The 22916-nt window shown below is 42.3% G+C and overlaps 3 protein-coding genes across 4 annotated transcripts in view; 2 read left to right on the plus strand and 1 right to left on the minus strand.

Annotated features, from left to right (window-relative positions):
* Window positions 1-6092, plus strand: part of OSBPL6 (oxysterol binding protein like 6) — a 247104-nt gene extending 241012 nt beyond the window's left edge. For both annotated transcript variants that reach the window (XM_074967668.1, XM_074967670.1), the window contains one exon: window positions 5401-6092. In XM_074967668.1, coding sequence (XP_074823769.1) covers window positions 5401-5469 — 69 coding nt within the window. In that variant the 3' untranslated portion in view covers window positions 5470-6092. The remainder of the gene's footprint in view (window positions 1-5400) is intronic.
* Window positions 1-11992, minus strand: part of PRKRA (protein activator of interferon induced protein kinase EIF2AK2) — a 25005-nt gene extending 13013 nt beyond the window's left edge. The window contains exons 1-2 of the mRNA XM_074967673.1: window positions 11783-11992; window positions 7768-7937 (exon numbers count right to left, since the gene is read on the minus strand). Of these exons, the coding sequence (XP_074823774.1) occupies window positions 7768-7937; window positions 11783-11847 (235 nt within the window). The 5' untranslated portion in view covers window positions 11848-11992. The remainder of the gene's footprint in view (window positions 1-7767; window positions 7938-11782) is intronic.
* PJVK (pejvakin) overlaps window positions 11846-22916 on the plus strand; it is a 22296-nt gene continuing 11225 nt past the window's right edge. The window contains 6 exon segments of the mRNA XM_074967674.1: window positions 11846-11893; window positions 11896-12071; window positions 12073-12097; window positions 15574-15748; window positions 18671-18866; window positions 21449-21590. Of these exon segments, the coding sequence (XP_074823775.1) occupies window positions 11846-11893; window positions 11896-12071; window positions 12073-12097; window positions 15574-15748; window positions 18671-18866; window positions 21449-21590 (762 nt within the window).

The raw sequence follows: 22916 nt of genomic DNA on the forward strand, positions 1-22916 counted from the left end.
TGGAAAAAGGCTAATGTAGTGCCAATCTTTAAAAAAGGGAAGAAGGAGGATCCTGGGAACTACAGGCCGGTCAGCCTCACCTCAGTCCCTGGAAAAATCATGGAGCAGGTCCTCAAAGAATCAATCCTGAAGCACTTACATGAGAGGAAAGTGATCAGGAACAGTCAGCATGGATTCACCAAGGGAAGGTCATGCCTGACTAATCTAATCGCCTTTTATGATGAGATTACTGGTTCTGTGGATGAAGGGAAAGCAGTGGATGTATTGTTTCTTGACTTTAGCAAAGCTTTTGACACGGTCTCCCACAGTATTCTTGTCAGCAAGTTAAAGAAGTATGGGCTGGATGAATGCACTATAAGGTGGGTAGAAAGCTGGCTAGATTGTCGGGCTCAACGGGTAGTGATAAATGGCTCCATGTCTAGTTGGCAGCCGGTGTCAAGTGGAGTGCCCCAGGGGTCGGTCCTGGGGCCGGTTTTGTTCAATATCTTCATAAATGATCTGGAGGATGGTGTGGATTGCACTCTCAGCAAATTTGCAGATGATACTAAACTGGGAGGAGTGGTAGATACGCTGGAGGGGAGGGATAGGATACAGAAGGACCTAGACAAATTGGAGGATTGGGCCAAAAGAAATCTGATGAGGTTCAATAAGGATAAGTGCAGGGTCCTGCACTTAGGATGGAAGAATCCAATGCACCGCTACAGACTAGGGACCGAATGGCTAGGCAGCAGTTCTGCGGAAAAGGACCTAGGGGTGACAGTGGACGAGAAGCTGGATATGAGTCAACAGTGTGCCCTTGTTGCCAAGAAGGCCAATGGCATTTTGGGATGTATAAGTAGGGGCATAGCCAGCAGATCGAGGGATGTGATCGTTCCCCTCTATTCGACACTGGTGAGGCCTCATCTGGAGTACTGTGTCCAGTTTTGGGCCCCACACTACAAGAAGGATGTGGATAAATTGGAGAGAGTCCAGCGAAGGGCAACAAAAATGATTAGGGGTCTAGAGCACATGACTTATGAGGAGAGGCTGAGGGAGCTGGGATTGTTTAGTCTGCAGAAGAGAAGAATGAGGGGGGATTTGATAGCTGCTTTCAACTACCTGAAAGGGGGTTCCAAAGAGGATGGCTCTAGACTGTTCTCAATGGTAGCAGATGACAGAACGAGGAGTAATGGTCTCAAGTTGCAATGGGGGAGGTTTAGATTGGATATTAGGAAAAACTTTTTCACTAAGAGGGTGGTGAAACACTGGAATGCGTTACCTAGGGAGGTGGTAGAATCTCCTTCCTTAGAGGTTTTTAAGGTCAGGCTTGACAAAGCCCTGGCTGGGATGATTTAACTGGGAATTGGTCCTGCTTCGAGCAGGGGGTTGGACTAGATGACCTTCTGGGGTCCCTTCCAACCCTGATATTCTATGATTCTATGATTCTATGGTGCCACCAACCTCCTGGAAATTGTGCAGTGAATGAGGCAGGGGACTGCAAGAAGAGAGATGATGATCTTCTGGTTATTCATGTTGAATGTCATCCCAGAGAACTAGATTCTATTCCTGCCTCTGCCACACTATTCCTTCAGGCTGCTGGGCAAGTCACTCAAACTAAAATTTTCCAAAGGGAGCCACTAATTGTATGCTCCTCATTTTTGAGAGCCCAACCTGAGACTTCTGGGGCCAGATCTGCAGAAGTGCCGAGCACTCACAAGTGAAGTCAATAGGGACTGTGCTTTGAATATACAAAGTGTCAAAAATGCTTAGTACTCTGAAATATCAGGCCTTAGGCATCTCAAGTTGAGCATCCAAAATTAGTGGACACTCTTGAAATCTTGACCTTAAACTTTTTGTGCCTCAGTTCTGCCATCTGTGAAAAGAGGATAATATGACCACCTAATTTCATATGAGTGTTCTGAAGATCAATTCATTGTCTGAGAAGCATTCAGTTACCACGGCGAAAGCATGATGTAAACACCCAAGAAGAAACTAACAACTTCTTATTTGGTGCATGGTTTAAATAGTATGTATTTAAGACCTGGGGTCACGTATTGACGAGGATACAGATAAATAATGAATAACTATGCTTCCACTGAAGTAGAGATCATATAGAAAGATATAACAGAGCATGTAATTTTCATAATGGCTGTGTATAAGGGGGCCAAATCAAAGATGCACAGGCAACTTTAATTCTGGAATTTCCTTGGCTTTTGAGTGCTTGACATTACAACCATAATATTCTTTTAATGTAACTTTTTTGCATGTAATAAATCTATACGTAGTGTACTATCATGAAGACAATAGATGTAGTTTAATCCAAACAGATTAATTTAACATTTATAGTTTCTTGTGGTTAGGTTTTTCAGAATCCTCAAACTAGCATGCAGCTATTGGAGCTTTTCCTTTCAGCCTGTGAACAAGGTAATATTTATCTTTGCCTTTTTATTGAACTTTCTGAAAATATCAAATCAGAATTAACAGCCTAAAACTGCACTGTTTTAATATTTTAGTATTTTAACATGTGAAACTCAAAGTTTAAAAGCTTGCAGGGTAGATAAAAATCACTGCTTTAAAAAAAAAATTGGATTTTTGATTTAAATCATATTTTTTTGATAAAATGGTTTTTTCCTCAAAAACCAATCTAAATATAGATACATTAATAGCTCAAAGATATCTCATCATGGAATATGGATTATAAATTCTAATTCTATAGTATGATGTTTAAGAAAAGTTTTGTAAATGAGTTCCAGTAGTTCATGGATTAGGGACCCAATCTTATGGGGTTCCAGGGGCTTCTGTATAGATTATTTTGGTTTATCTATCTACCCAATGGGACTCAGTGCTCAGTCTAAAAGATACCATCAGAGATGCTTAGTTTTGCAGTTGTCAAATTGTGGATTTGTGTCTCAAGAGATAAAATGCTTGTTAACAGCAAAAATGTTTTTAAATAAATAAAATATAGAGGTGAGAAATAACAGCCCTCAACCCTATTGTCCCTCTGCAAATTTGTGTACACAGAGTCAATCCCTTACCTCTCTCTAAAAGTGCAAAGTTTCAAAAAGTTCAATGAATAGAAGATTGTCCAGATCTATTCTGCCACCAACAAAGAGAAGAAGTCTGGAGATAAATGCAAGAAGGGAGGGACAGAGCCATTGGCCATTATCTTTGAAAACTCATGGTGACTGGGGGAAGTCCCGGATGACTGGAAAAAGGCTAATGTAGTGCTCATCTTTAAAAAAGGGAAGGAGGAGGATCCTGGGAACTACAGGCCAGTCAGCCTTACCTCAGTCCCTGGAAAAATCATGGAGCAGGTCCTCAAGGAATCAATTCTGAAGCACTTAGAGGAGAGGAAAGTGATCAGGAACAGTCAGCATGGATTCACCAAGGGCTAGTCATGCCTGACTAATCTAATTGCCTTCTATGACGAGATAACTGGCTCTGTGGATGAGGAGAAAGCAGTGGACGTGTTGTTCCTTGACTTTAGCAAAGCTTTTGACACGGTCTCCCACAGGATTCTTGCCAGCAAGTTAAAGAAGTATGGGCTGGATGAATGGCCTATAAGGTGGATAGAAAGTTGTCTAGATTGTCAGGCTCAACGGGTAGTGATCAACAACTCCATGTCTAGTTGGCAGCCAGTATCAAGTGGAGTGCCCCAAGGATCGGTCCTCGGGCCGGTTTTGTTAATATCTTCATAAATGATCTGGAGGATGGCGTGGATTGCACCCTCAGTAAGTTTGCAGATGACACTAAAGTGGGAGGAGAGGTAGGTACGCTGGAGGGTAGGGATAGGATACAGAGGGCCCTAGACAAATTAGAGAATTGGGCCAAAAGAAATCTGATGAGGTTCAACAAGGACAAGTGCAGAGTCCTGCACTTAGGACAGAAGAATCCCATGTACTGCTACAGACTAGGGACCGAATGGCTCGGCAGCAGTTCTGCAGAAAAGGACCTAGGAGTTACAGTGGACGAGAAGCTGGATATGAGTCAACAGTGTGCCGTTGGTTGCCAAGAAGGCCAATGGCATCTTGGGATGTATTAGTAGGGGCATTGCCAGCAGATCGAGGGGCATTGCCAGCAGATCGAGGGACGTGATCGTTCCCCTCTATTCGACATTGGTGAGGCCTCATCTGGAGTACTGTGTCCAGTTTTGGGCCCCACACCACAAGAAGGATGTGGAAAAATTGGAAAGAGTCCAGTGGAGGGAAAGAAAAATGATCAGGGGACTGGAACACATGACTTATGAGAAGAGGCTGAGGGAACTGGGATTGTTTATTCTGCGGAAGAGAAGAATGAGGGGGGATTTGGTAGCTGCTTTCAACTACCTGAAAGGAGGTTCCAAAGAGGATGGATCTAGACTGTTCTCAGTGGTAGCAGATGACAGAACAAGGAGTAATGGTCTCAAGTTGCAGTGGGGGAGGTTTAGGTTGGATATTAGGAAAAACTTTTTCACTAGGAGGGTGGTGAAACACTGGAATGCGTTACCTAGGGAGGTGGTGGAATCTCCTTCCTTAGAAGTTTTTAAGGTCAGGCTTGACAAAGCCCTGGCGGGGATGATTTAGCTGGGGATTGGTCCTGCTTTGAGCAGGGGGTTGGACTAGATGACCTCCTGAGGTCCCTTCCAACCCTGATATTCTATGATTCTATGACAGGCAGTAGAAACGAAAGTGAAACTGTTTGAGCAGCATATTCCAGAAGTCTTGAGGTCTTTCTCCATGAAGCCTTTATTGATTTGAGATCTAGCATACTATTCTCTCACTAGAAGGGAAAACCTATAATGGCAGCAGGCCATAGAAGAGATCCAGTTTGGAGGATATTTTAATGAGTTCCTCTACCTGTGGGTAAGACAGGCATGTGTGCAAAATGCAAACAGCGCAACAAATAAATGCCTGGCCTGGTTGTCAGAATGAAACAACCTCAGAGGAAGCTGCGTTGAAGATGATGAAAGGAACATATCTGAACATGCAGGATCTTCAGGTTGGTAAACTTTTTTATTTCATACTTTTTTCTTAAGGACTGCCAAAAATATAGTTGTTACTCCATGGTACTATCGTTTTAGATGCAGTTGTGATAAAAAATAAATAGCTGAAATAGGCAGATCTTCCTTTTACAATTTCACCTTTAAAGTAGTATTGAGCGTCAGTGAATGCAATAAGAAAAGGAGTACTTGTGGCACCTTAGAGACTAACAAATTTATTTGAGCCTAAGCTTTCGTGAGCTACAGCTCACTTCATCGGAAGCTAACAAAAACTTATGCTCAAATAAATTTGTTAGTCTCTAAGGTGCCACAAGTACTCCTTTTCTTTTTGCGAATACAGACTAACACGGCTGCTACTCTGAAACCAGTGAATGCAATGAGTAATACTAAACGAGCAGTATGGTAATAATAATTAAATAACTGCATTGACTTATTTTGTTTAGGCGAATCCATCCTCAATATACAGGATTCTGAAGACTATCCACCTTCAAGATCACCATCATTTTCTATAGTTTCAGAATTATCTGCCAGTGATCGTGTTTCAGTCACATCATGTATGTCACATAGCCACAGCATATCACCTGTAGCAAAAAGGAAAAAAAAACAACCCTCCATCATCCAGAAACAACCATAGATAAGTTTGTGATAAGACCCAGCAGATTACAAAAAGAGGTAACTGATGAAAAAAATTGCCTGGTTTGTTTATGCAACAAACTCTCCTTTCCGTATGATTGAGAACCCACACTTCATTAACATGGTTCAGTCATTAAGACCAGGATAAAGTCCACCCGACAGAGCAGATGTCACCGGCAAATTGCTGGATAAAGTGTATGAAAGAGAAACTGAGCAGTGTGAAAAAAGGTCTAGATGGTGAAATTGTTAACTTGAGTCTTGATGCGTGGAGCAATGTCCACAATTATCCTGTTGTATGTGCTTGTGTGACAACAGAAGAAGCGAATATCTTCCTCACAGAAACAATTGATACATCAGGAAATGCACACACACAGCAGAATACTTACAAGAAGTAACAGTAAAAGCTATAACAAACTGTGGGGAAAAAAATCCAAATGTCTAGTATGCAGCTTGGTCACAGACAATGCTGCAAATATATCCAAAATGAGAAGAAATTATTTAGAAGAGAGTGAAGAGAGTCCCAAGCTAATAACCTACGGTTGCAGTGCTCATTTGATGCACCTCATTTATTTCAGTGTTCCAGAAATAAAGGCGAGTGTTGTTGAAATGGCAAAATACTGCCATAACAACTACTTTGCAGCAGCTGCTCTGAAAGAAGTGGGAGGAACCTAGCTAACTCTCCCACAAGACGTCATGGAACTCAGTAGTGGACTGTTTTGAGCACTATATCCAGAACTGGCCTAATCTGATGACAGTTTGTGAACAAAATTGTGAAAAAATAGATGACACTGTCACAGCCAAAGTTCTCAACATTGGGCTTAAGAGAAATGTTGAACACATGAGAGAGAAGGAACTGAGTGAGATCTTAAAAAGAGAAATATGCAATGACAGAGTTAAATTACAAGCATTAAAAAAACGAATGGGACAAGCACTATCTCCAGCTCATTTTCTTGCAAATATGCTCAATACTTGGTACCAGGGTCAAACTTTAACGGCTGAGGAATAGGAGTTGGCAATGACATAGACATCCAGCAATCATTCCTCCATAATGCCAACTATAATAATCTTCAGAGCTAAGGGTGAACCATTCAAGAAATATGTTTGCTGATGATGTTTTAAAGAAAGTCACACCAGTGAACTGGTGGAAGTCACTTAAGCACTTGGATTCAGAGACTGTTGAAGTGATAATCTCACTTTTAACAAAAGTAGCTTCTTCTGCTGGTGTAGAAAGACTATTTTCTTCTTTTGGACTAATTCATTCCAAACTGAAAAACGGTTTGGGACCTGAAAAAGCAGGAAAGCTTTTATTTATTCTTTTCCAGATTATGAACAAACAGGAAAATGAAGGTAAAGACAACCGAGTTAGATGCAGAACCAATATTTTAAGTTTCTCATGTTGACCTGGCTGACATAGTCTATTTAATTTTTTTTAAATATTTCATTTAACTATTTTAGTTAAACAATTTTAACAAAACCAAACCTGATTTTAAAAAACTTGAATGTTTAACTAAATTAAAAAATTCATATGCTTGTTTTGTTAAAATATTATGTTTGCTGTTGAAGAAAAAAATCCAGAATACATAACGTTGTGGTTTTAGTTAAATAAAACAACTTAAATGTCTGTCTGGTGATGTTCTCCTAATACAGCATGGCAAGAAAATCCTCCAAATATTAATGATTAACCTATTGAATTGGAGATGGTTCACCTCCCAGTGTCTTACCTTTGGTAAATGAAATAACCAAACAATCATTCATTTTCTGATATAGCTGTAAAACTAATCTGAAAAGTTTTCAAAATCAATCACTTTAAAAATGTATAGTGTGTACATTCTAAAAATGAAACATCTATCTCTGAGTTGTGAAGAATATGTATTAAGGTTATAACAACCAACAAGAATGCACTTTTATGTAGAAATCCATGATTAAATCGAGTCTTCCTGAGTAGTGATTTAAATGAAATCCACCCTGAAAGCTTGCCTTTTAGGCAAAGCTGTTAAAGTTTGTCAAGTACTGGAAGGAGCAAAAGCAAAGCATATTAACCAATTAAATAAATGAAACGGTCAAATCACAGAATTTTTTTTTTGTATTTTCTAATGAAAAACACATTGTAAGTACTTAAATTTTTTTTTCTGAAACCACTGCCAACCACAATAGCAAACTGTAGTAACATTACAGACCTGTGCCCGTTATTTCACCTACTGTGACTTTAAAGGTGAAACTTGGAAGATGTACTTGTCCTTCAGCCTTCTCAAAGTTGTACTCAGGAGTGATACCAGCCTTCGTGCCATATTCATGTAACAACTGAATTGGTGTTTTCCCTGGTTTGGCAACAATCATTTCCTCCAAGCTACAAAGAAAAGAAGAAAACTTCCCGATGAATAATTTACAAAAGAAAATAATTTAGAAGGGAAAACTGTATTTAGAGCTGGTCAAAAAAACTCTGAATCTTATGATTTTTTTTCACTGAAACTTTGAGGAAATCATTGTAATACTTGGCTCTTGTGGCACTTTTCATCCACAGATCTCAAAGCACTTTACAAAAAAGGACAAGCATTGTTACATTGGGATGGGGAGACCGAGTTATAGGGAAGCAAAGTACTTGTCCAAGGTCCCATGGTAGACCAGGATAGAACCCAGTCTACTGAGTCCCAATGCAGCACCCTATTTACTAGGCCAATATTATCTCCCAAATTTCCATTTTTTTAAAATCAGCTCTAGCTCCTGTAAAAGGATAAAATTATACATTAAAAAAACCCTACCACCCACTAAAACTCAAATCTGGTTGGGGCAAAAATAGTTTAACGAATTCTCAGTTTGGTGGGCCTTGTATCCATTCATATATGGGAAGTTTGTTTTGCAGTATAGGAGGAAACAAGAACTGAGATGTAGGTAGGGGGAAAAGCTACCCAGAGGTCTGAGCTTAAACTTGTTTCAGAATGCGCAATAAGAGGCTCTAGGGATGGGCACCTGAGAACTAGAACAGCAAGAAAGGAAGAGTATTTTAGCTGCAGCAGAGAAAGGGAAAAGATTGCAGTGATTCTCAAACTTTTTGGATTGGCAACCCTTTTCACACAGAAAGCCCTCTGAGTGCGACCCCTTATACTTAACGCTATTTTAAAGTGATATTTGTATGTTTGTTAATATCACTTTTCACAGCAGATTTACTAGTGCAGACTTCACTGTGAACTTGCTAGCTAGCTGGGAGGCTGTGAAAATTGATATTAACAAATATATAAATATCAGTTTTCACAGCAGACTTGCTAGCTAGCTGGGAGGCATGTACTTGCGACCCCTGAGGGGTCATGATCCCCAGTCTGAGAACTCTTGTGATTAGAGGAAAAACAGGTAGCTCAGACAGTCACAACGTGATTTAGCTAAACTAAGGTATGTCTGTATTTAGCATTTGGGAAAGAGACAGAAAAGTTAATTTACAAGCTGTTGTGGAGGAAAAAGCAACAGGATTTGGCAAAAGCTTTGCCTCGAACGTAGAGGGGACAGAGTTAGAGGGATATGTTGAAAACAAAGAACCCTGCAGTTTCTCAGATTTACAAGACTTCTTATCTTAGTACCCAATAGACTACAAGTATTTAAAACCAAGCACATGTAGGAAGTTTTTGCATCAGGAGAACGTACATGCATTTGCAGACTATTCAGAACTATCAGCTCTACATTGTAAAGCAAATTTAGTGCTCAAAGAGTACCAGATGGACAAATCAGGAGACTAGTAACAGCACTATTATAGTATGAGTAGTGACAGTGCAAAATTCTCTACAAAGTGCCATCCTATGTACCTCAGCTCTCTTCTAAAGAGGCTGCCTAAAATGAGAAGCACACACAGACTCCGTGACGATTCAATATGCTGAAATTGCCAACAAGAATGTCATTCTGTAATACAGACCCCTATCAACAAGAAACCAGATGGACTCCAATTAGTTTACATAGGTCTGTGAATGAATTTTGGTTGCTACTGAATTGCAGTGGATTCGAATCACTGACCACCTTGTGAAAGGCTCTTATTACCTCTGTTTCAAGACAGTTTGTCATTGTCCATTCAAGTTACGAAACATCAAATTGATCTCAGTAGGTGATGAAAGAAAAGTTATTTTATGCTGAAAGCCTGCACTGACAATTGGAAGTGGTTTTCAGCTCTGCTGGAAGCTGCATGCTATGAAACCAGAATACAGATTAGGTAACAAACACTTCAAATATAGGATCATTCTTAAACACAGCAATAAAGAAGCAGTTATATAATGTGACAGAAAACAATTTTTGTAGTGGATTTTTGTAGGCAACTGTTCTATTGGCTGATAGGAACAGGGGAAACAAAATATTTTCAAAGTAACATTATATTACAAGTAATTAACACTTTCTTCTGATCACCAAGACAATTGGGAGTGGCTTCAGTTACAATATGGACAAGTGGTTGGATACGAAAGCACTTACTAATTCTCCACAGCAAAAAAACAATCATTGTTGAGGAGGATCTGAAGGTGACCGTTCCACAGTGGGTGCAAGCTCAATCTATCTCAAACTCACCAGGTTCAAAAGTTAACAGTATCTGGATAGCTCAGGGGTGGCCAATGTGTGGCTCCAGAGCCGCATGCGGCTCTTCAGAAGATAATATGCGGCTCCTGCTAGGAGCCAACTCTGGGGAAAAAATGGTAGGTGTTCAGGTGTACCAAAGGATAAATACGCCAACATCAGAGGTGCAGCTCTAAAATTAATCTCGATGCTTATCTCAACCTATCTTTGTGAGTCTGTTTTCTTGATGCTCAAACATGTGAAATCCAAGCACCGATCCATTTTGACAGACAGCCACTTAAGAGAACTGCTGTGTGTGAGCACAACTGCATACAAACCAAACTTCAAGGGAACTGTTGAAAGCAAGGATTGCCAGAAGTCCCACTAAGTAAAAGATTAAGTTATCATTAACTATACATTATAAATGTATCATACATATACATTATGAACTTCTATAATGATGTGTGTGTGTGTGTGTGTGTGTGTGTGTGTGTATGTATACACACACACACATATATAATCGTTACATACTACTGTAGTTCTTTGGTAACGTACATTGGTAAATTCTGGCTCCTTCTCAGGCTTAGGTTGGCCACCCCGGGAAGCTTTTCTCCAACAAAAGCCTAGCTATTTCAGGAACTGGTGTTTTAGGCCAGGACTACTCACATGCCTAAAGTCAAACATGTGCGTTTGTAGGATCATGGTACACAAACATTGTCCTTGTCAGGCTTGGAACATGGACTAGACTTCTTTTTCCCCCCTCCCTATATTATTTATTTTGCTACACCACTAGGATAACAGAACATTATGCTGTTGGAAGTATCATGAAACAATGTACCATGGCACTGTTTGAAAGATGGGCTGTTGGACACCTAAATACTTCTAAGGATCAGGATCTTTCTTGCCGGGGTGTGTGTGTGATTACTGTCTCTCCACCTATAAGTCCACCACTTCTGGTTTGAACTGGACAGGGTCCATGAAGGAGCTGGGCCTTGTTTAGCAGCTGTCACATTCTTCCATGAAGGTAGCTCCTTTTCAGGGATGCGGAGTCCTGCTTACATCCACTAACCGCGCTAACTTTACACTGACGTGACTGAGAGGCATCGTCAACAGGGAGCTGAGTTTAAGGGCTATTGAGCCTGCCTCTAACGGCATCACTCTACCTCCCAGGGTAAGGGACTGAGCCTCAGGGGCTGGCGGGCGTCTCTGGAAGGCAGGCGGGCGGGCGAGCGGCCCGGTCGAGCGCGGGCTGGGGCAGCATCTACACTTGCTGCCCCCCGGGGGGGTGGGGCTAAACTCAGGCCGAGGCTGCGCTGAGAGCCGGCGGAGGTAAAGACCCCGGGCCGGGGCACACCCCGCGCCGGAACCCGGCCGAAGGGCGGGACGCAGCTGGCCGCTCGCTGGGGGCGACAGGGCTCACGCTGGGCAATCCGTGGGTGGAGGGGAGCGGCCCGCCTAAGGCTGCGGCCTCCGGCAGGGACCGGCGTTTTCCCCGCTCGCTCCGCGGTGAGGCGACGAGCTGGGGCTGCCGGGCCCCAGCGAAAATGGGGCGGGGGCACGAGCCCGGCCGGTCCCACCCCCGCAGGCAGCAGTTGGCCGCGGCCGCTCGCGCGCCTGTGGGGAGCGGGAGAGGTGTCCCTAGTTACCCACAATGCCCCACTGGGCCCTGACCTGCGGGGCTCGTCCTCCGCCTCCGGGCTCTGCTGGGTCGCGGCCGGGAAGCTCTCCTGAGACATGGCCGGGCCGCCGGCCGCCTCCGCCACCCAGCGAAGCGCGTCCCCCTAGTCGGCGTGTTGTGAGGGCGGGGACGCGCTGGCAGAGCGGGGCGGCGCTACCTGCCGTTCCTGCTCGGCAGAGCCCCGGCTTTCTGCCGCTGCGGTCCCCGGCACCTCCCCGGAGGACGACAGTCCTTCCTGCCCTCCCCCTCCGCGGCGTGCACCCTATGGGGCCGGAGGGGATGGGCCCGGCCCTCGCGGAGCGCACCCTGTGTGGCCTGGCGAGTGATCCACAAACCCTCCTTCCCTCTCCCCGCAGAAATCCCGGAGGGGAGAGTAATGCGCCCCCTCCCCCCCGGAGTCCCCTAGACACCCATGGGGCAGAGAGGGAAGCCCTATATTCCCCCTCCCTCAACCCTAACGTAGGCCCCTTCTCACTCATATATATGTATATATGAACACTCAAAGCATAGCAAAATCCCCTGTGCCCCTCTGTGATGTTACCCCTAGGGCTGCTAATTTTGGTTGGATGTATTCTTGGAGATTTCATCACATGACATCTTTCATTCTTGGAGACTCCAGGGTAATCCTGGAGAGTTGGCAACCCTAATTTACCCCTACACGCTATTGTAGTAATCTTTATACAAAGTATACCTTGTAAGATATCACTTGGAAATTCATAACTTTCTTTTTAGTAACGTTCTGGTGAGATGTGTGGCAACATTGTATGGGAAGTTCTAAGATTCTCCCATGTGGTTGTTATTAACCCAGGTTCCAAACCCCACTGTCCTGCCCATACAGATATTGGCAGTGGTGAGCTGCCAAAATCTTAACAAACGGTTCCCTCTTTATCCCACAAGGGGGTCGTGCCCCCCCCCGGGACTCCTGCCCTATCCAACCCCCTCCCCCATCAACCCCCCCTCCTGTCCCCTGACTGCCCCTAGAACCAGGCAGGAGGGTCTCATGGGCCACCGTAGTGGGTGCCCACCCTGCCCCGTCCCTAAGAGCCAGAGGGCGAGGTGGGGAGTCCCGGCGGGGCTTACCTGATGCGGCTCCTGGGAAGCATCCGGCAGGTCCCTTTGGCTCCTAGGGGCGGGGTAGCGAAGCTAGACGGGGAGCAACCGACTCCATGGGTGCTCCAGGGCTGGAGCATCCATGGGGAAAATCTGGTGGGTGAACAGCACCCAACGGCAGCTCCCCGCCCGGCCCCAGCTCACCTCATCTCCACCTCCTCCACTGAACGCACTGCCCCGCTCTGCTTCTCTCCCCCCCAGTTTCTCGCGAATCAGCTGTTCACGCGGGAAGCTGGAAAGGGCTGAGAAGCAGGCGGCGGCTTCGCGCTCAGGCCCAGGAAGGCAGAGGCGAGCTGGGGCGGGGAGAGGTTCCCCTGCCCCCCCCCTTGGGTTACCTGCTGCAGCGTGGGCGGCCCTCCTCGTGCCCCCCGCCTCAGCTCGCCTCCGCCTCCCTGGGCCTGAGTGTGAAGCTGCCGCTTGCTTCTCAGCCCTCCCAGGCTTCCCGCGCGAACAGCTGATTCACGGGAAGCCGGGGGGGGGGGGGCGGGGGAGGAGCAGAGCGGGGCGGTGCGTTCAGGGGAGGAGGCAGAGTGGAGGTGAGTTGGGGCCGGACATGGGGAGCTGCCGGTGGGTGCTGTGCACCCACCAAATTTTCCCCGTGGATGCTCCAGCCCCGGAGCACCCACTGAGTCAGCACCTAATGTGCCACTTTTGGCCGGTTGCTAAATTTAGAAGCCCTTTTGAGGGACAAACAGTTCTAAAAGGGCTTCTAAATTTAAAAACTGGCTCCATAGAACTGGTGCGAACCGGCTCCAGCTCACCACTGGATATTGGCAAATAGGTCTGTCCTAAACAATGGACTGTGTGCTTGCTTTAATTTGCATTTAAGCAGTGAACAGAGTCATCAGGCAGGAAGCGAAGATGAAATTCAAACAGGTGAAAACACTATCAGGGAATATCTTTCCAGGTAGACTCTTTATCTCCTGGGTCTCAGCTGGAAATATGTTTCAAGAGGGGAACTGAAATTATAAAAAGGAGGGTCAAACACCTGAAGACACCCCTCTCTGTCTCTTTCCCTGCCATTTGCATTCACTGCACCTGAGGAAACAAAGGCAGCAGTTATTGGATACTCTAGGGCAGGTGTCCTGACCTAAAGAGTTTGGTCAGTGTAAGACTCCTGAACGCATGTGGTGAGAACTTTTTGCTTTGAATCTAATGTAGTTTGTTAAGTTAGGGACTAATGAGCATTTTACCTTTATTTTTCTTTGTAACCATTTTTTACTTTTATGGCTCATTAGCTTTTAAGTGAGTACAAGTATTTCTATGTTAATAAACTTTTTGTATCTAATCCAGTATGCTCAAGCTGAAATATCTGGGTAACTCCATTTATGATAACAAGTTGTATGTGTACTGTCTGGGGGGGAGGAGGGGGCTGTGCAGTATAGGACATATGTTTCTGGAGGAAAATCTGTGATTGGGGGGCATGTGGGGGTCACCCTGCAGCATAACTAAGGCTGATAAGAGCCAAAGTGTGGTTGGCTGGCTGCAGCAGCACACATACAGACATAACTGGGAGAGATTTACATGCTGGTGGCTGTTTGTGAGCGGTCCAGGTTAAGGCTACAGCAACAAGGCATTGTAAAAGGCACCCCAGGTTACAGGGAAGGGGTGACATAGCTACTCATTAGCCTGGATCGTATCCTGGTATGTCACATCCTCCTACCAAATGCTGACACATCCCAGTAATCTTCCTTCCCCGCCCCACAGACACACACAACCATCCATGAAGGAACAAACTGTTAAATTCCTCTTCCCCCATCCCAAGCTCACAGAACAAAATCCACACATAATCATGTGGGGAGAGGCAATAAAACACAAGAATATCCTTTCTGATACAGAAAATATTATACATGTACCAAGCCCTCCTGACTCAAATGCACCAACCAGCCAGAAAAGACAGTAAACATCAGCAAAGTAGACTCTTTTAGAGGTGAGACCATACCACGCTGAGAAAAATGTCTGCTTTCCTCACCCTGGAGAGAGACTAACATACAGTAAAGTCCCCTTACTTTGGGTAAAGTCATATCTACACATCAACTAAGGAAAACGTTTAGAAAGGTTCGCACAATCTGAAGTTTATTTCTTCAGGGCTGAGCTCTTTAATAGAGTTATTATGCAACCACCACTGAAAGGAATCTCCTCCAGCCCCCAATTGTGTAGCTCAGCAGGCCTGCTCAGGTGAATTCCCATTGGTAAAGCACTTTGGGATCCAGCTGGATAATAGGCACATTAAACAGCAAATATATCGTCTTTGCAATCACAACAAAAAAAGATGACTGCAGAATTTAGTAGTCTTTTGATTCTAAACCAATCATCTTATTTTCAAATAATGGCATTATACTACTGAAGATTGAGCAATCATCTCTGTATCAGTTTACACAGTTAATTTATTATTCATTGTACAGGATTAGATGGCATAACAGAAGGAAGTTGGAAAACAATACACTGTAGAAGCTGGGTGGTGATGACCCTACTGATTCTCTTTTCCAAGTAAAATGTAACTAGGCTTTAAACAAAGCAGCTAGACTTTAAGTTTTGCCATGTGAGAATTCAATTACTAAAATATTTTAACATGGGTATGAGGTTTGGAAGATGCAGTTGATACAGATTTTTTAATTATTATTATTAATGCCATACTATGTTTGCTGCTGCTACCAAAAACTTTGTTAAGCAGGTTGGTGATGGTGGGAGATTAGTCCCTGTTCCTAGCCTCAGTGAGGCTGACAAATACCAACCTCTGAGTCTTGTTATTAAGAAGAGAAAATGTTTTCTTTCAAAAAAATCTAAATTTGCTTCGACACCTTTCACCCTAAAAGACATTCTTCAGGGAGAGAAAGAAATTTCAGCTGGTAAGTTTTTTTTGTTCTTCTTTAAGGCCTGAAAAATTAAGTTTTTGCGGTAAACATAGACCTGGTGTTATATTTTTAATTAGTATATGTAATATAATGGTGCATTAGTACAGTTAAGAGATAATTATCTTCATTAGTCATGCAATTAATGAGAAATGAAAAAATAAATTATAGACAGTCAAACTTCTATTTTAAAAAACTGCACAAATATGTTTACTAAATGACTAAAATTCTGGAATAATTTTCAGGAATCCATTTTATTGACAAATCTTGATTATTTTTGTGTACTAATAAATAGCAAGTACAATTCAGCCGTGTGTGTTTAAAAAAGTATTCTCACAAAAGATTCCTGGTAAATGTTAGCCTATGATGTTTACCAGTTATTTTAAGTTCCATTGTACTATATATATGTTTTCAAGGCGCATCTCCATGTAGCGTCACTGTTGAATAGAAATAATGGCTCCAATCCTGCAGTTGATTCATGTGACTGACCCCTTGCACCAGCTAAATGGGGATCTGTTCAGGCACAGGGGCCCATGCAGATCTGATTGAAGAATTGGGCAATAGTAATTTGTTTTTATAATTTAGGCACATATTTCAGTAGTGTAACTACCTCTAGATATGTATAATTCCAATAAATCTTAAGGAGACTCTGTCATAAGTAGGAGGTTCAAAATTTAAATTATAGGTCCAGTTGCACAAAAGTGTTGTGATGCTGAATGTCACAGTTCCTAGCTTATAGGTGGCTAGAAAATCATTCGAACTACCTGGGATCCACATAGCCTGAATTAGGTGCCTAGGCTCCCTTTACAATGAATGTCGCAAGATAGGCACTTTAAGAATGCAATCAACTAGATGGGGAGCTGCCTAAGCTAGCCAGTAGGAAAGACTGACAAGAGCTGTGTGACTTAAGCTGTTATGAAGATTTCTAATTCTGGGCTGCAGAAAAGTGTCTATCTCTATGTGCATTCCATAATGGGGAACCCCCTCTCCTGGCATCAGGTGGCTTAGACGCCTAAGCCCTTTCTTGTAAGGGGGAGTTAGGTAATTACCTCACTCCACACAAAAAAAAGAGGTGGTGTCCACCTGATAACTTTAACCCCCTGGTTAAAGCACTCATTTGGGATAAGGGAGATCCAGATTCAGTTCCTCCTGCTGCCTGATGGGGAGAGAGGATTTGAACAGAGACTCTCCGTTGTGTCAGGAGAGCACTCTAACCGCTGAACCATGGGGCTCTCTCACTCTCTTCAATTGAAGCTGTTCCACTGTGTATAAATAATTAAAGAGTCACTGGAGCATGGTGACTGGACCCTGGGTCTCCCGGGCCCAGATGGGTGCCCTAACCACCGGTCTATGGAGTCATTCTTTCTCGCTCAGGCCCAATGACTCTTTAATGCATTGAGTGCACATGAAAGTAGAAAAATCCACTAAGGAAAAAGATTTCTATTTCAAGACTACACAGAGACTTGACACACACATAAGGTCAAATCCTTCTAGCCTTGCACCTATGAGAAAGTAAGATTACTTGTGTAAGTAAAAGTTGAAAAAGATTTCTTGTAAAATCTAGTTTTAAAAAGGTCAAACAAAACACCTTGACAGTGCCCTTTCAATAGGGGTTACATCTCATGAAGACAGTGTGCTTTAATTTGTAATTGCATTTCTACTTTTTGGATGACAAAGGTACTGGAAAATGTGACAAGCCACTTAGCATTGTGAGTGAAATATATGACACGCTTTATTAGAAATATAATTACAACAGAAGCGGCACTCAATAGCTTTAAAATTCACTTCATGAAAAGTCTGTATCTTCCTTTGTTTGTTAATAAAAGACTTAAGTCGTGCTATATTATCAACCAGTATCTTCTGATTTTTTCCACAAGTAGAACAGAAATATATTGTGAATCACAAGGGAAGTATTAACTAAAAATGCCTATTAAGTTAGAATAGAGTTCAAACAAAAATGGATTCTTTAGTTCATATCAAGATCTACATACATGCAAAATTTCAAGAAAGTCAGACTACTTACTATGTATTTTGCTACTTCTCCAGAAGAAATTATAAAAGTAGACAATGAAATCAGTGGGTGCTGATTCTTATCACGTGACACGTGTATTAACCTTTTCTAACTGACTTCTTTTAGGTAATGGGGGCCAGAAAATTAAGCCAGGTATGCTACTAGTAGTCATGTGTGTCACACATGTATTACAGAAACAAAAAACAAATTCAGCTAAATTGCCACTATAAATATAACTAGAAACTCGGCACTTATTAAAACGATTTTTCTATGGGACTCTTCGTCCATGAGGATTGTGTTTAAAACAACAACAAAAAAATCACAGAGGGCATAAACCACCCTTGTACCGACCAAAGGCCCTATGTACCACCACAGCCACTCTTAATGTCATGAGAATGGCAATGTGGTCTAGTATAGGGCATTACACAGGGCGTTAAGAGTTTAAATTCTGTTCCTGAATTTGCCATTGACGTTCTATGTGATCTGGGACAAGTCACTTTATTTGTGCTTCAGTTTCTCCACTAATAAATTGGGGATAACGCTTACTCACCTGTGTAAGGAGCTCTGATATCTGTGGATGAAAGGGTACTTTATAAGAATTGCAATAAGTATGATTGTTGTCTGAGACCCTTCTGCTGCTCTGAATTTCACCCCAAAAGAATAAAGTTTGTGTTTGATATTTTCAGAGTGATACCCCTGTTCTTTAGTTTAAGTTTGGTCCTGTAAAATTAGTAACAGTTTTGCGCTATGCCAGACTTGGTTTGAATCACTACTACCATTCTCAGCCATTTAATGTTGGTGTATTTCAATATTATTCTGTTTATAACCTAATGGACTTCGATTTTATTTTCTGTATATGGGCATGAGACTTCCCCCCCAAAACACAGCAAGTATACTCTTTTCCTCAGGTGTTTCATCCTATCAGCTGTTGAATTATGAAGACAAATCAGATGTTTCACTCTATGGTAGACGAGGAAATCAGATGATGAGTGATGTTGGGGTCAATATTGCTGGATCTGATTCTATTGCAGTAAAAGCTTCATTTGGTATAGTGACCAAACATGAGGTTGAAGTACCAACGTTACTTAAAGAACTTACTACTAGGTTAGTACTGTAATTTTTATATACTTGACCCAAGTGATTCCATGGTTAGAGTATGTGAAATTACATTGAAATCCTGGGTGATTAGTTTTTTTGGTTAGGCTTTGAGAACTGTAAATCAACGAATAAGATTTGCTGTATGATCATTTAATAAGAACATAAGAATGGCCATACTGATCAGACCAATGATCCATCCAGCCCAGTATTCTGTCTTCCAACAGTGGCCAGTGCCAGGTGCTTCAGACGGAATGAACAGAACAGGGTAATTATCGACTGATCCATCCCCTGTCGTCCAGTCCCACCTACTGGCAGCCAGAGGTTTGGGGATTCCCAGAAGATGGGGTTGTGTCCCTGAATATCTTGGTTAATAGCCATAGATGAGCCTGTCCTCCATGAATTTACCTAATTCTTTTTTTAATCCAGTTATATTTTTGGCCTTCACAACGTAGAGTTTCACTGGTTGACTGTATGTTGTGTGAAGAAGTACTTCCTTTCGTTTGTTTTAAACCTGCTGCCTATTAATTTCATTGGATAACCCCTTGTTCTTGTGTTATGTGAAGGGGTAAATAACATTTTCCTCTTCACTTTTTCCATACAGTTCATGATTTTATAGACCTTTATCATATCCCCCCACTTAGTCGTCTCTTTTCCAAGCTGAACAGTCCCAGTCTTTTTAATCTCTCCTGATAGGAAAACTCTTCCATACCCCTAATCATTTTTGTTGCTCTTCTCTCTACCTTCTCAAATTCTATTTGATGGTGACCAGAACGGCATGTAATACTGAAGGCATGGACGTACATTGAATTTATATAGTAGCATCATGATATTTTCTCTTATCTATTCCTTTCCCAGTGGTTCCTATCATTCTGTTAGCTTTTTTGACTGCTGCTTCACATTGAAAGGATGTGTTTAGAGAACTACCCACAATGACTCAAAATCACTTTCTTGAGTGGGTAACAGGTAATTTATGTTTTCCGACGTGCACTGCTTTGCACTTATCAACACTGAATTTCATCTGCCATTTTGTTGTTCAGTCACCCAGTTCAGTGAGATCCCTTTGTAACTTTTTGCAGTCAGCTTTGCACTTAACTATGTTGTGTAATTTTATCATCTGCAAATTTTACTACCTCACTGTTCACCACCTTTTCCAGATCACTTATGAATATATTAAATAGATGTATAAGACCAGAAGGGACCATTGGTGATCATGTACATTGACTTCCTGCATAATGCAGGCCATAAGACTTGCATGAATTATATCCTGTTTGAACTAGAGCATATCTTTTTAGAAAAACATCTAGTCTTAATTTCAAAGTTTCCAGTGATACAGAATTCACTATATCCCTTGGTAAATTGTTCTAATGGTTAATTACCCACAGTGTTTTTTTTTTAAGTGCTTTATTTTGAGCCTGAATTTGTGTCTCTTCAGCTTGCAGACATTGGATCTTGCTATGTCTTTGTCTGTTAGACTGAAGAGCCCTCTTGCAAATTTCTGTTTCCCCCATGTAGGTACTTATAGTCTGTGAGCAAGTCATCCCATTCCCCCAATCTCTTCTGTCCTCTGCAAACATTTATCAGTAATGATTTTATGTTTTTTTTCCAAGTCATTGATAAAAATGTTAAATAGCATAGGACCAGGAACCCCACTAGAAACACACCTGCTTGATCCCCTGTTTACAATTACATGTTGAGACTTATCACTTCACCAGTTTTAATCCATTTAATGTATGCTATTATGAATTTGTTTTTTTCTAGTTTTCTAAACAAAATGTCCATGGTATCAAGCAGAGGTGATGTGGGGGGTGGGCAGCTTGAGTCATGTGCCCCCCCAGATTTTTGCCAGGGTTTGTTGGCTCTGCCTGGTCACATGGTGTGGTTAGGCCCCCTCCCTGCGCAGCAGCTGCTAGAGCCAGTAAGCTGGGAGCTGCTGCCATGGGAGGAGAGGCAGCGGTAAACAGTTTGGAGCTGCAGGGAGGGGCTGCTGAGGGTAAGAGGAGGGGCAGCCTGCGGGGGCATGACTCAAGCTGTTTGGGGGGTGAACCTTTAAATCGTGCCCCCCCCCCCAGTAGGCACAAGGCGTCTCTGGTACCAAGTCAATTGCTTTACAGAAGTCCAAATATATTACATCAATGCTATTACCTTTATCAACCAAACTTGTACTCTCAAAAAAGAGTTAATTTGACAAGATGTGTTTTCCATAAATCCTTGTAAATTGGCACTAATTATATGACTCTCCATTAATCCTTTATTAATCAAGTGCCATATCAGCTGTTCTTTTTAGTGCCCAGAATCCTTGTCAGGCTGACAGGTCTATAAATGCCCAGGTCAGTCCATCTATAATAACCCAGGTCTTGTTTACCTTTCTAAAATATTGGCACATTAGCTTTTTTCCAGTCCTTTAGAACTTCCCTACGTTCCAGGACTAATTGAAAATCAATTTTAATGGTTCCAATAGCTCTTCAGTCAACTCTTTTAAACCCTTGGATGCAAGTTAGGCAAACCTGCTGATTTTAAAAATGTCTAACTTTATTAGCTGCTGTTTAATTTGCTAATTATCTGTGGATTTTTTTCTCCTTTAATTTTAGAAAAATTAACTTTGATCACTGCCTAGTCCGACAATCAAGAGAAAGTAGGAAAGAGGTTCTGTGTGTGGTCATGGAAAGTATTAGAACAACACGGCAATGCTCGTTATCTGTGCATGCTGGTATGCGTGGGGAAACAATGAGGGTAAATATATTTGATAGACTTCTTTAAATAATAAAATGCATAGTAGGGACTCGTATTCTTATTGTAGGGACTTGTGACCAGATTTTAATTGCATTTATACTGGTGTAAATCCTGAGCAATACCAATATAAGTCAATGGAATTGTACTGATGTAAATTAAATTAGACTCTGACCCTCTCTCTACTTTTCAGATCTAGAGAAAACTATGCCAGTATAAGATATTGGGGTAAAATCTTGGCTCCACTGATGTCAATAACAAAACTCCTACTGACTTCATTGGGTCCAGGATTTCACCCCACTCTATTAATTTAATATTGGAATAGGCCATATACCATAATTATGCTATGTGTGTGATGCTCTCCATATTGAAATGTTTTATTTTAATAAGCTATAATTAAAAACATTACTAGGAGAACTTGCTTGTCACACTGGTACAATTTTTCATATTCTAAAATCACCAGTCTTATGGGTAACAAGTACTGTTGTTTTGCTCACACAGGGCCTTATTTTTTTTTTAACACATGAAAATCTATTCATGTATATGAAGCTTTTGTGATATTTTATATAAGGGAGAATCTTACATTGGTTGTTTTACGTAAATGCAGAGATTCTACAATTAGAAAATTTGGTTGCAAGCCAGATTCTGCAAGAGGCAGAAGGGGACAGATCACTTAAAAAGAATGGAGAAAGAAGGAATTAGCTAGTTCTAATTTAATTCCCCCAGTCATGCAATTTACCCTTTAATAATAGCTAATGGAAGTTAATACAGTGTTGTTTATAATTATATAGGATTAGGGAGGTTAGATGGCCTTGTTTGCAGTGATTTGTCTTGGTTCTGAGGTACAGTCATGTTCTAGTTGAAATCCCAGTCAGTTCTAGTGAAATCTGATACTTGTCCCAGATTCCTTAGAACTGGCTTTGTAGCCATTCTGTAAGCTACCAGGGCATGGGCAGCGTACCTTGTGGATGGAACAAGACCTTGCCAGGTGGTTGTGGTGGCAGTTCAGGTGATAAGTGAAGATCCAGGGATCAAGCACCAGTCCAAGGGTAAAGCTAGAGTCCGAATTGAGGGGCCAAGCTGAAGCTGAGAACTGGAGTCAGAATCCTAAAACAAAGGGTAAGTTGGAATTGTAGTCCGGGACATAGCAAAGAGTCGGAACTAGGAGTTAGAAACCAGAATGGAACAGGGAGATTGGGGACGAAGCAGGTATAGGCTGGAGTTGGAGCAAGAACAGAGTGGGAAGCAGGGCAGGGCTTGGAGCAAGGGCTGGAGCTGGAAGCATAAGTGAGAGCAGGGTAAGGAGGGCTGTGGGTGTGGTATGCATTG

Source organism: Natator depressus, chromosome 11 (genome assembly GCF_965152275.1).
Source record: "Natator depressus isolate rNatDep1 chromosome 11, rNatDep2.hap1, whole genome shotgun sequence".
NCBI classification, from domain to species: domain Eukaryota; kingdom Metazoa; phylum Chordata; order Testudines; family Cheloniidae; genus Natator; species Natator depressus.